The 12,355-nt window shown below is 42.2% G+C and overlaps 1 protein-coding gene across 1 annotated transcript in view; it reads right to left on the bottom strand.

Annotated features, from left to right (window-relative positions):
* Positions 1–12,355, bottom strand: part of MYO5C (myosin VC) — a 90,263-nt gene that overhangs the window by 19,758 nt on the left and 58,150 nt on the right. Inside the window, exons 28-33 of the mRNA XM_033109460.1 lie at positions 12,272–12,352; positions 11,212–11,392; positions 8,975–9,068; positions 8,444–8,507; positions 6,994–7,162; positions 2,699–2,786 (exon numbers count right to left, since the gene is read on the bottom strand). Coding sequence (XP_032965351.1) covers positions 2,699–2,786; positions 6,994–7,162; positions 8,444–8,507; positions 8,975–9,068; positions 11,212–11,392; positions 12,272–12,352 — 677 coding nt within the window. The remainder of the gene's footprint in view (positions 1–2,698; positions 2,787–6,993; positions 7,163–8,443; positions 8,508–8,974; positions 9,069–11,211; positions 11,393–12,271; positions 12,353–12,355) is intronic.

Here is a 12,355-nt window from a genome sequence, read left to right as displayed (position 1 = left end):
CAACTGAGCCACCCGTCCGTCCTGGTAGTGATTCTTATGTAGTTATCTCAGATGAGTGTAGCTGCTGCCGAAAAGGCTGATTTACCCTTGAAAGAATCCATATGAGTACCTGGTGTGTGTCCAGCACAGTGGGGATATGAAAGTAATCCAAGAGGCAGCCCCTGTCTTCAAGATGCTGATGTTAACAGACAAGGAAGCAAGATTCATGGGCTATTTGGTGAGCAAGGTACCCAATGGCATAGTCCTAAAGGGACTATACTGGTGTCCTGTTTGCTATGACAAGTCAACACAAACTTAGTGGCTTAAAACATCATCATAAACTTGCAGTTCTGAAGGTCAGAAGACTAAAATGGATCTCATGGGGCTAAAATCAAAGTGTCGGCAGAGCTGTGTTTCTTCCGGAGTCTGTAGGGGAGAATCCGTTTCTTGCCTTTTCCAGCTTCTAAAGGCTACCCACATTCCTTGGTTTGTATAACCTCGGCTTCTATTATCATATCCTCTTCTCTCCCTGTGCTTCCATTGTCACATCACCTTTTCTCACTCTGATATTCCTATCCCTCTCTTATGATCACATTGGGTCTACCTGGATAATCCAGGATAATCTCCCCATCTCAAAATCCTTAACTTAATCACACCTGCAAAATCCCTTTTGCCACATAAGGTAACATATTTATAGGCTCCAGGGATTGGGACGGGAACATCTTTGGATGGGCCACAACAGGCCCTCTGGGCCCCAAAGATTCATGTCCATTCTGAGGGAAGAACATGTGATAACAGAAGCAGAGGTTAGAGAGTCAGAGAGATTTAGGAGATGCTATGTTGCTAGATTCAAAGATGGAGGGAGAGGAATGCCAAGGAATGCAGGTGCCCTCTAGAAGCTAGAACAGGCAAGGGAATGGGTTCTTTCCTAATGGCTCCAAAAGGAATGCAGCCTAGCTGACACCTTGATTTTAGCACAGTGAAAACCATCTTGAACTAACCTCCAGAACTGTAAGATAATAAATGTGTGTTCCAGTAAGCCACTCATTTTATTGTACTTTGTTAGAGTAGCCATAGGAAATTAATACAGGGGCCATAAGAATTCATGCAGACAGGGGTTGGCACTGTTGAAAAATGCTTCTTGAAGGAGGTAGCACTCTGGTTGGGCCAAGAAAAGTGAGTAGCCTCTGGTGAATGAAAAAGAAGGTAGTGTAGGTAAACAGCTGACAGAACACTCTTACCACTGCATGAGAATTTCTGTTAATTTACTAGCTCTGTTCCCTCAGAGACTGATACAGGTAGAATGTCAACTCTTTTACTAAGCAACACTGTTCATGATAAAAATGACCTCTGTAAATTGTGTCTGGACTGGGAAGAATAAGAAATGAAGCAGAAATACCTGATAAGGACATACTTTGGATCCTTGACTGTGGTGACTTGTATCTGGGCATGTTTTTTGGAGGGACCCTAGAAGCTAATGCCATCTATACAGTGTTCAAGAGATACCGGCTTCCTGCCACAGCCACGTGAATGGGCTTGGATGCAGATCTGCCAGCCGCAGCTAAGCCTTCAGAGGACTGCGTCCCTGCTCATGACTTGACTGCAACTCAGAGCCAGAAGCACTGAACTAAGCCACTCCCGGATTCTTGACTCTCAGAAACCGTGTATAATGACACAGAGCATTTGTTGTTTGAAGTTGCTAAATATGGAGTAATTTGTGATATGACAATAGATAACGAATACATAAGGGGAAGCCGATGCATTCCACTTGAGACACGTTGAGTTGGAGGTGATCACAGGAAGGCAAAGAAGGTAGTCGTGGAGTCAAAAAGGGACCGAGACTCCAGAAAAGAGGTGAGGAGTGGGAGGTAGATTTTGGAAGACTTTATACAGAGATGGCAGTTCATTAATTTATTCCAACAACGGGGACACAGTATGGGTTGGGAAGGACAGACATGGTCCCTGCCCTCAGGGGACAGACTGACAGTTATCATTTATTATTGAGAGGAAAGATCACTTTGGTTTTTGAACACTTTAATTTGAGGTAAGAGTTGAATAAATAACAATAAAGGAGTTCTTCAAAGAAATGAATACAGAAAAAGGAACAGATAGTTCAAGATACAGCCTTAGAGATTAAGATTTACAGGAAGCGGAAACATGGACCAAAACATGAAGAATGTTAGAAGAGCGCAGAAATCAGAAAAGTTCAGTGACACGGAAGCAGATGAAGGAAAGAAAGGTGCGGGGTCCTTTCCACAGGAGTTCACGAGGACACTCAGAGTGTGCAGTTCCGTCCAAGTTCAGGACTACAGTCTGGCTTCTCAGTCCTCTACTCTTTCTTCTAATAGGAATTGGGAGACCGATCGTATGTAATTGGGAGAGGAAGTGAATTTCAAAGCAGTTCAATTGGAAACTTGTTCACAGGTTCATTTTTAAAAAGGGAGAGCTCACAGAGGAAGAGGTTAAAAATATTCATGATAGGGTGTCCCTTACAATGGCATTAGCATAGCTGGTATTATCTGAGCTATATGGTTGGGGAGCTATATGTTTGCCTGAAAGATCTTTCCATCGGCCCATCACTGAGCCCCAAACGCTGCCAGCTGAGAATCGTTCCTTTGGGTTTCAAAGACTTTGGGCCACATCAGGAAATAAACACTTTAAAGCATGTTGATCTGAGCTGAAAGTTCAAAACCAGGAAAGTGAATGTTATCTTTCCTACCTTTCTCAATTGTCTTGGTTAGAGTCTTGAGTTGATCTTGTAGCTTTTTAATCACTCTGTCTTTCATGTCTAATTCCTCTTCAAGATCCTATAGAGATCACAAGAAACAAGGACATTAGCTTAGAAGCATGTAAATTCATTTTTTGGTATTAGCTTTATTGAGCTATAATTCACATACCATCCCATTCACACACAATATAAAGTTGACTGTACAACTCAGTGGTTTTTATATAGCCTGTTATGCAACCATCACCATTCTCTAAATTCAAGAATATTTTTGTCACACCAAAAAGAAGCCTGTAACTTCTACCTGCCACGCCCTAGCCTCCCATTCTTTTCTAGCTCCTGGAAACCACTAGTCTACTTTTTGTCTCTATATAATTGCCTATTCTGGACATTTAGTATAAATGGAATCATACAATGTATGGTCTTTTGTGTCTGGCTTCTTTCACTTAGCATAATGTTTTCAAGGTTTATCCACACAGTAACATGCATCAGCACTTCATTCCTTTTGTGGCTGAATAATATCCTATTGTGAGGATATACCACATTTAGTTTGATTTATTTTTCCCTTAATAAAGTAAGGCCCATTGTAGAGAATTTAAAAATATGAATGTGTGAAAATAGGCTCTCTGGATATCAGAAGCTGGAGGCAGAGAAACTCTTCAGAGATTGGAGTCCTGGCTTTGCCTTTCTTTCCTGAAAGGGGGTGGCCTTGCCGAGGCTGATTTTGGCTCAAGAACTGGGAGAGTCCTGGATACCTATACATATTTCCTATAATGGGCACAGAGTGTTTAGGTTCTTCCTGAATTCCAAGGGCTTTGACATTGAAAGGATTCAAGCTTCTCCAGTCCAGCGATGCCCACGTTGCAGAGTCACTGCAGCCCTGTGTCCTCTGGGGACTCTTGGGACCAAGGGAAATGGTGCTGTTTCTGCTCTGTGGCTACCTCTCCCCTTCTACGATTCTGTGTCCCTGGCTAAACACCTTAGAAATGTTATCTGACCTTTCAAGTGGGGATGTGGGTACAGTTTCTTCCCTCCAACGTCAGCCCATCCTATTATATGTCTAAGAATAAAAAAGTCACCCATCAATCCATAATCTGGAGGAAACCACTGTTTTCATTTTATTTCATTCCTTTCTCTTTTCCTAATATGGCACATGTACGTTTTATAAAATGGGGATCATACTGCATGTACATAATGTTTTATGCCCTATATTTTTCTATAACTATATTACAGACATTTTTCCCATTGATAATATACCCAAACCATCATTTTAATGGCTAAGTCATATGATATACAACAATTTAACCTATCTAATCTTATTGGACATCCATTCTGTTTCCCTTTTTTTAAAAAAAATTTTTGCTATGATTAATAACTCTATTATGAACACTCTGAACAAAAATCTTTGTCCACATATCTGTTTACTTACTAGGGACAGAATCTTAGAGGTTGCATTACTGAGTCAAAGGGGATGCACTGCCAAAGTTCATAATATTTGCCTGCAAATCACCCCTGAGAAAGTTTATACCAGTTTATATTCCCAGACACCACATACGACAGTGCCCACTTCACGGTGGTCTCACCAGCACCCTAAGATCTCTATTGAGAGGCAAAAATAACATCGAGTTTTAATTTTGAATGTCTGATAAATATTGGCAGGATCACTAAAATTTTTTTGTCTTCATTATTCCTTTTTTAATAAGGATTTTCTTTGACTCAGATGATGATTAGAGGGTTATATAGTATTCCCTCAAAATTCATGTCCGCTCAGAACCTCAGAATATGATCTTATTTGGAAATAGGGTCTTGTTATAATGAAGCTAAGGATCAATGTGAGGTCACACTGGATTAGGGTGGGTCCAAAAATCCAACAAGACTGTCCTTAGAACAGACAGTGAAGGACACCCATAGATGCGAGGCCATATGAAGATACAGGCAGAGAGTGGCGCTATGCTGTCACAAACCAAGGAATTCCGGAAGCCACCAGAAGCTGGAAGAGACAAGGAGGCTTCTACCCTAGAGACTTTGGAAGAGTGTAGCTCTGCACACACCTTGAATTTGGACTTCTGGCCTCCACAAGGGCGAGAGAACAAATTTCTATTGTTTTAACTCACCCAGTTTGTGGCAAGTTATTATGGTAGCTCTAGAAAACTAACACAGTTAAGTCTCATTTGTGGATAAAATCCACCACTTAATAATAGATAGCAATCGTATTCTTTTGTGGCATATTCATTTGTAACACAGAGGCTCCTCATTGGTTCAGGAATAGTTTGTTGGAACGAACGTGTAGACATAACTGTTCCCCAGCTCAGTGCACTGTGGAAGCACCAGGGCTGGTCTATCCCTGCCTGAAAACAGAGCCACACACATGGGGGGGCTTTTGGTGGAAGGGCACTGAGTGGGACATCACTGTTCCCGGAGTGTCAGAAACAAATTCACACAAACTCCCCACAATTCGGGGACTGGCACATTCCCAGAGACACATGCTCGCAGCTAGGGAAGGACAGTTCACAGGGACAAGACATGCAGCATACACATGACCCACCCACATGTTCTCTCCCTTAGCACTGGTCCCAGCTGAGAGCCCAGGGACACACATGCAGACACAGTTGCAGAAGGCAGGATGGCATCTCACACACATTCAACAGACACACTTATTTGGTGTGATTTGCAGAGTCTGCTCTCTGAGGAAGTTGTATTCCCCTGAGAAATGATGGCTGTCATCTAGGTGCCCCTGACTGGAATTTGTTACTTCCTAGTAAATGTTAAACTCCCTAGATTCCTCATCTTAGCTATAATTACTCTTGAAGGTTAAATTCTGACACTGTAAAATAAAATTTTATCCTATCCTGGTTTTCCTATGAGACATGAGGTCTGACAATGAAGTTCGCAAACCTGTTGCAATGATGTTGCTAACCTTGTTTGATACCAGAGGGATTATTCATTATGAATTTGTACCAAAGGGATAAACAGTTCACCAAGTTTACTAATATTGGGAAGTGCTGAAAAGGCTTCAGGAAAGTTAGATGACAACAGCCTGAATTTTTTGCCAACAATTCATGGCTCTTGCATCACAACAATGCACCAGCTCACACGGCACTGTCTGTGAGGGAGTTTTTAGCCAGTAAACAGATAACAGTATTGGAACACCCTCCCTACTCACCTGATCTGGCCCCCAATGACTTCTTTCTTTACCCAAAGACAAAGGAAATATTGAAAGGAAGACACTTTGATGACATTTAGGACGTCAAGGGTAATACAATGACCCTGATGGTCATTCCAGAAAAAGAGTTTTGAAGGGTGGACTAGGTGCTGCGTCAGTGCATAGCTTCCCAAGGGGAGGACTTTGGAGGTGACCATAGTGATATTCAGCAATGAGGGATGTAGCGCTTTTTCTAGGGTGAGTTCCTGACCTCGTATAAAGTGAGGGGCCCTGATAACGGGGAGCAGGGCCTGTGGGCATGTTAAGGCGCCCATTGTCCCGGTGAGCTCTCCTCTGGTCATGGCATTCGATGCTGCCAAGCCAGCACGGGACATGAGAGTGCCCAACTCCTAGGAAAGCGTCCCATCTGCTACTTTGGTGCTCTCAGTCTTGTGGGTTTCACATGCCAATAAAATTTCAAAAGAACAACTGAGGATGGACATAGTGTTGCCAAATTTCGTTCTTTCTTTTTTTTGTTTAACAGATATGATCTATCAATTTTTTTTTCTTCAACTACAGTTAACATTCAATTTTACGTTATATTAGTTTCAGGTGTACAGCACAGTGGTTAGACATTTATTTAACTTTTTAAGTTGTCCCCTCAATTAGTCTAGTACCCACCTGGCACTGTACATAGTATGTTGCTGAATTGCATTTTGACAATGGCATTTAAAATTTGATGAAGATTTGAACAATTTTAAAAGTTTGTCCTCTACTACCATCATCATTTCATAGAAGGACACTTTGACTCTAAACAAAATTTGTAGGAAGGACACAGCGCCAGAAGCAAGCATGGGCATCGTCGTCTCAGATGAGCACCGTCCGTGGACGGTTCAGGACCACTGAACCGCCTTGTTCTCCTCTCTACCTCCCTGTACCTTATCAAGCACTTCCCTGGTGTGGCCCATTAAGTCCCAAGGCTCCCGGCTGTGGGCTCAACCTCAGCGACCACCGACCACCGGAGATAAGGAAACAGACGGTTGTGACGGCAGGTGGCTGTTCATTGTATACTTTAGGTGGCATGTCCCCCTTTCTGTGACATCCATACACAGGCAGCTATTTATCTACAAGTTAGAAAACTTCTCACCCTGTTTTCCATAGTGAGACGAGATGCCTCCTGCCGGAAACCACTCTCGACTTCACTTTCAGTTTCAATTTGTCTCTTCAAGTGCTCGCTGTCCTCCTGCATTTCTTGACTCTTATCAATCAGCTTCTTTTTCTCTTTGGTGCGAATTTCATTGTGGCCTTCTGTGGTCCTGAGAAAAGGAGAGAGGAAACGTGGGTATCAGTTTGACTGCCATGGAGAAGTCACTCCTTGTCATAACAAGCACTGATATTTCCAAAGATGGAAAAATACTTTGGCCAATTTATGTGCAAAGCAAATAGTATCTGAATAGAGGAGTCCTAGGGTTGGCTGGGGTACAAAATTGTCCATGGACTGCCCCAGTCTCCTTAACCTGATAAGACATTCTCACCTCTACCCCATCTACACCCCTTAACTGCTCCCAGGGGACATCCACTCCCACTCACACCCTTATGACCAAAAGCCAAATGATTATCTCCTTTGTAAACAGCCTGGGGACCAGATACTCTAAAAGCCAGGAATCAGACAGAAGAAGAAGCCCATCACAAGAGTTCTATCATGGGGGTGTACTATACAGCCTAAGGAATATAGTCAATAGTAATTGTAAAGTCAATTGTAATAACTATGTATGGTGTCAGATGGGTACCAGACCTAACTGGGGGATCACTTTGTAAGTCATACAAATGTTTAATCACTATGTTGTACTCCTGAAACTAATATAATACTGTATCTCAAGTATAATGGAAAATAAATTAATCAAAAAAGAAGAGTTACAAAATGATGTCTTATCACTCCTACTGTTTTGGGCCCTCATTTCATCCCAGTCCTACCAATCAAATCACATGACTAAAAATACTCTCTGGGACGAAGAGGGTCCATTTATTGTTCTTAAAATTAAGCATCTCAACAAGTTGGAAGCAAAACAGAACACTTTCCTCAAGAGGCTCCACCAGGGCACCAGGCTCTCTGCTGGTCAACACGTAAATTTGGGGAGATTATCAATGAAAGTTCTCTATCAACATGGGCTTTAAGCCTTTTCCTAAACGGTCTGCTAAGAGAAAAATCTGTTCTCTCTCACACAATCTTTTTTTTTTTTTTAATCAATTTTTTGAACAGAGAATCAATCCTTGTGTACATGGTATAACATCCTGAGGGTTTAAAAAGGTATACAGGGAAAAGTAAGTCTCCTTCCCTCCCCTGTGCACCAGCCATCCATCTACCTTCCTTGGAGGCAACGATGATTTATTTGTTTTGTTTCTTGTACATTCTCCTACACAGGGAGTGTGTGTGTGTGTGTGTGTGTACACATGTATTTCTGTTCTTCACATTTCAATGCTATTATAGACCTTAATTAGCATCTTGCTTTCTAAGCTTAGTAATGTAGCTCCCACAATTTCAGAAAAGAAAAGCATGACATGAACGTGAACTGGAGATAACACATAGCAACACTTACTTTCTTTGCATTCCTGCCTCTTCTTGATTGCGATTCAACTGAGTAGACGATTCTTCTAATTTTCCTATAGTGAGAACAAGTGTCAGTAATTTGGGAGCCATACCACTGCATTCTGATTTGGGCTTGGTCCTATTTATAGTTATCAGGGGTCCTAAGCTGCATCCAGCTAGAGATTAGATTTTGTTTGGTATGAACGACGTTTAAAAATTTTTTAAGCCATTATTTAAAAGTTGTGATATTTAAGATCAAAATCTGGATTTCTGGCTTTTCTTTAAAAATAGAAATGTCGAGCAACACTGGGGCCTGCGTTCCTACTTGGCAATAAGCCACAGAGCTGGGAGGCAGCTGCCCTCTTCATGTGTCTACGCACCTCACTGGGCCATCCACCCCGCCCACCTCTCACATTTATGGCAGCTGCCTGGCCCCCCAGAAAACCGGAGCGTGAGACCCCTGGGTACAATGACTTTTCTGTCATTTCCTGGATATAAGAAAACTGATTTCTAAAAGCAGGTTCATGACGGTTCCAGTTACCTTTCATGTTTTCAGTTTGTTCATTCAGGCGGATTTCAAGATCTTGCTTCTGTTTCTCCAGTTCTGAAATTTGCTGTTTAAAGTCTGGGATCATCTTTAGTGAAGAATTAGAAATATTAGAATATGAAATACTTTAGTTTATGAACTTTAAAATCTCAGAGCAAAAGGCCGGTTGGTTCAGTGGTTAGAGCTCAGCGTTCCTAACACCAAGGTGGCTGATTCAGTTCCCACATGGGCCAGTGAGCTGCGCCCTCCACAACTAGATTGAAAACAACGACTTGACATAAGCTGATGGGTCCTGGAAAAACACACTGTTCCTCAATATTCCCAAATAAGAAATAAAAACAAAACAAAACAAAAAAACATTAAAAAAAAAATCTCAGAGCTACTCAGAAACAAACTAAACTGTATAGGTATTGAACCCCATGAAACCAATGTCTAGTTAGTTGTGTCAGAGGGACAGCCAAGACATTAGATTGGATTGTTTACCCCAAGACCTGTGTAGTCACAAGAATCACCAGCATGCTCAGAGGGAGCGATTCTCACACAGCCTCCACCCCCACCTCACCGAGGTCTCCTGGGGAGAAGGAAGGGTAGTGTCTGGGAATTCTGTGCTGAGTTGAGGGAGAGGTGATGTAAAGAAATGGCAGCCAGCCTCTTTGCTCCAGGCCCAGAGACATTATCTCCTCATCTAGGAACAGGAAAATCATCCCAAAGGTGCCCCATTACAACCTTTGAATTCCAGGCTGTGCTTTGTGGAGGTCTGGAGTCATGTCGTATGTTTCACAAGCCTTTGTCCTGGTCTACCTGTAGGGTTCTTTAAATATCCACCACCTCCTTTCTTAGGTAGGTAAACACAGTCTTTCTGTTGTCCAAGTTTATAGAAACACTCATGCGTCTGAAGTTCACATGAAGAATACTGGTTTGATTGTGCAGTTGGATCTCACTGATGCATAGTCCTCATTAACGTTTGACCCAAGGCGTCAACAAAGGTGTGAAGGTCCTCACCTACTGTCCCTCATGTCCACTTTGCCCAGGGTCACGTCTCCTCATCTGTTCACACAGCCCTGATTTCCTAAGACTCCCAGGTTAGGCGAGTAAGGAAGCTGAGAAGGGGCAGCCAGTGAGGCAGGATGAGAAACCTAGGAGAGCGTGGTTTCCTGGAAGCCACCAGGACAATGTTGAGGGAGAGGACGTGATTCCTGCTATCAAATCCTGCTGAGACTAAGATGAGGGTGAAAAGGAACCCATTGTGCTCAGCCTGGCGTAAGACTCAGTTAGTGGTAAGGACACATGACAGAAGTGGGTGGCCTGGGGGTGGCCTAGTAGAGTAAACGAGAGGTGAGTGGAGAAATCACAGTTGGATGGCCATTGAGAAGTCTGGCTAACTCCTGCAAAGAAATAGGGTGGTGGCTGCAGGGGATGTGAGGTCAAGAAAGGGATGTGTTTACAACGGCTCAATTGTACAAGATGCTGCGTCCTCTAGTACTTGCCTTTCCAGCTCCTGCCAAAAGGCCTTTGCCCACGGCTGGTAGTTTACATTCCACTTCAGACGTCACTGCCTCGGAGACACTTTCCTTTCTTCGCTATCCTAACGAGGTCAAATCAGAACCTCACAGAACTTGTGGGGATTATTTTAAGTAAAAATTTATCAAAGTGTATACCTTAAAGATGTGCAGTTTGTTGTATGTCAAGTATACCTTAATAAAATATTTTAAAAAAAGAGAGAGAGAAAAAAAAAGAAATGGATGTGTTTTGAGTGAGGAGATTCCTAAAGCATTTCTCCATGTCACTAGGCATGAGATAGAAGAAAGGATGAGACATATGCAGTGGAAAGGACACGCATCATGGAAGAGGGAGGACTTTGTAAGGTAAAGTAAGAGCACGAGTAGAGATTCTGACCTTCTGAATGCATGACCCTCTCAAGAGCTACCCTTTATCTTAATGTTTTTTTCCGTCTTTCCAAGAGTTAGGGCTAGATTTTAGATAGATTTAAACACACACACACACACACACACACTTTGGACCCAGCCTATGGTAAATAAACACTCTCAAATCAAAGTGCTCTCTAGCCTGGAGTAATTTTACAGTTTCTCTTCTGACCCAGTTATCTCACTCCTAGAAAATGTAATTCTGATACAATCTTTAACGCCAAGAAACTGAATGTTACTCCACTAATGGATAACATCTCTAGAATAACGGCCATGACCAGGGCCCATCCATGGCTGAGACCATACCATGTTTTCTGATGTTAGCCTAGTAACTTCATGACGAATACTTTCATTGATGTCATTCTCTTCTCTAAATAATTTCTGCAGGTGGTTGATCTCTTGACTTAGATGAACCACTTTGAAGTTTAAAGCTTCAATCTCCTTTTCATAACAATCCTTCTGGGACTGGAAATGGTTCTCCAAAACGCTGTTAGGAGAGGGATCAGGAAATTAACCACGTGGTCTGGACCCCACTGTGCCGGGGACCGTGAGCACGTGCGCGTGTGGCAGTCACCAACGCCACAGTTACAGCCGTGCGCTAAGCCCCGAGAGTTTTCTAATGTGCACACTCTTACAGGCTATGGAGTTGGGAACATAAAATGACGAAATCCTTCTAGCTAGTGAGGAAGCACTGGATGATGTCACCAAGCAGTTAATGATAAGAAATTTGATTGTAGACATTACTAAAATTACATTTTTACTCCAATAGCTTAAAAGTATGTCCTATGTGATGCAACAGTGGTGAAGATACGTGTCATTACACATTTGTCAAAACCCACGGAATGTGTAACCTCAAGAGAACCCTGACGTAAACCACGGTGATTATGGTGTGTCCGTGGAGGTTCATCAGTTGTGATACATGTACCCTGGGCTGAGGGATGTGGGTAATGGATGTGCGTGTGTGGGGGCAGGAGGTACGTGAGAAATCTCTGTACTTCTGCACAATTTGGCTGTGACCCTAAAGCTGTTCTAAAAATTAAGTTTATTAATGTAAACAATACAGCAAACTCCTTGAATTTAAACATATGTATATATCTATAGCAACACTGGCTAACTTGTTTGATATAATCAGTTTTCACTCTATAGGATATGGATTTTATTACTCAGCAGTTTAGCCCCTAAAGAGATTGTTCTTCATTACTAAACTAACTACTCAATTCTTGAAAAAATATTCCCAGTGATTATTAGACCATTCTACTACAAGAAATTTACTTTGTGTGTCAAATCTATGTAAGATAAACATCTGACTTTCCAATAGTCTATTATCACTGAGAAATCAAAAAGAACCCTGAAGGGAATTTCTCACCGGGTTGCTTTCTTTAATCCTTCATAAGCAAACCAAAGTTCTCCATCTTCATTTAAATGTTCCAAATCCTCCACAGAGAGCCTA

The sequence above is a fragment of the Rhinolophus ferrumequinum genome, chromosome 6, assembly GCF_004115265.2.
Source record: "Rhinolophus ferrumequinum isolate MPI-CBG mRhiFer1 chromosome 6, mRhiFer1_v1.p, whole genome shotgun sequence".
NCBI lineage: Eukaryota > Metazoa > Chordata > Mammalia > Chiroptera > Rhinolophidae > Rhinolophus > Rhinolophus ferrumequinum.
The sequence above is the reverse complement of the archived record's forward strand: the minus strand, read 5'-3'. Positions and strand labels throughout refer to the sequence as shown.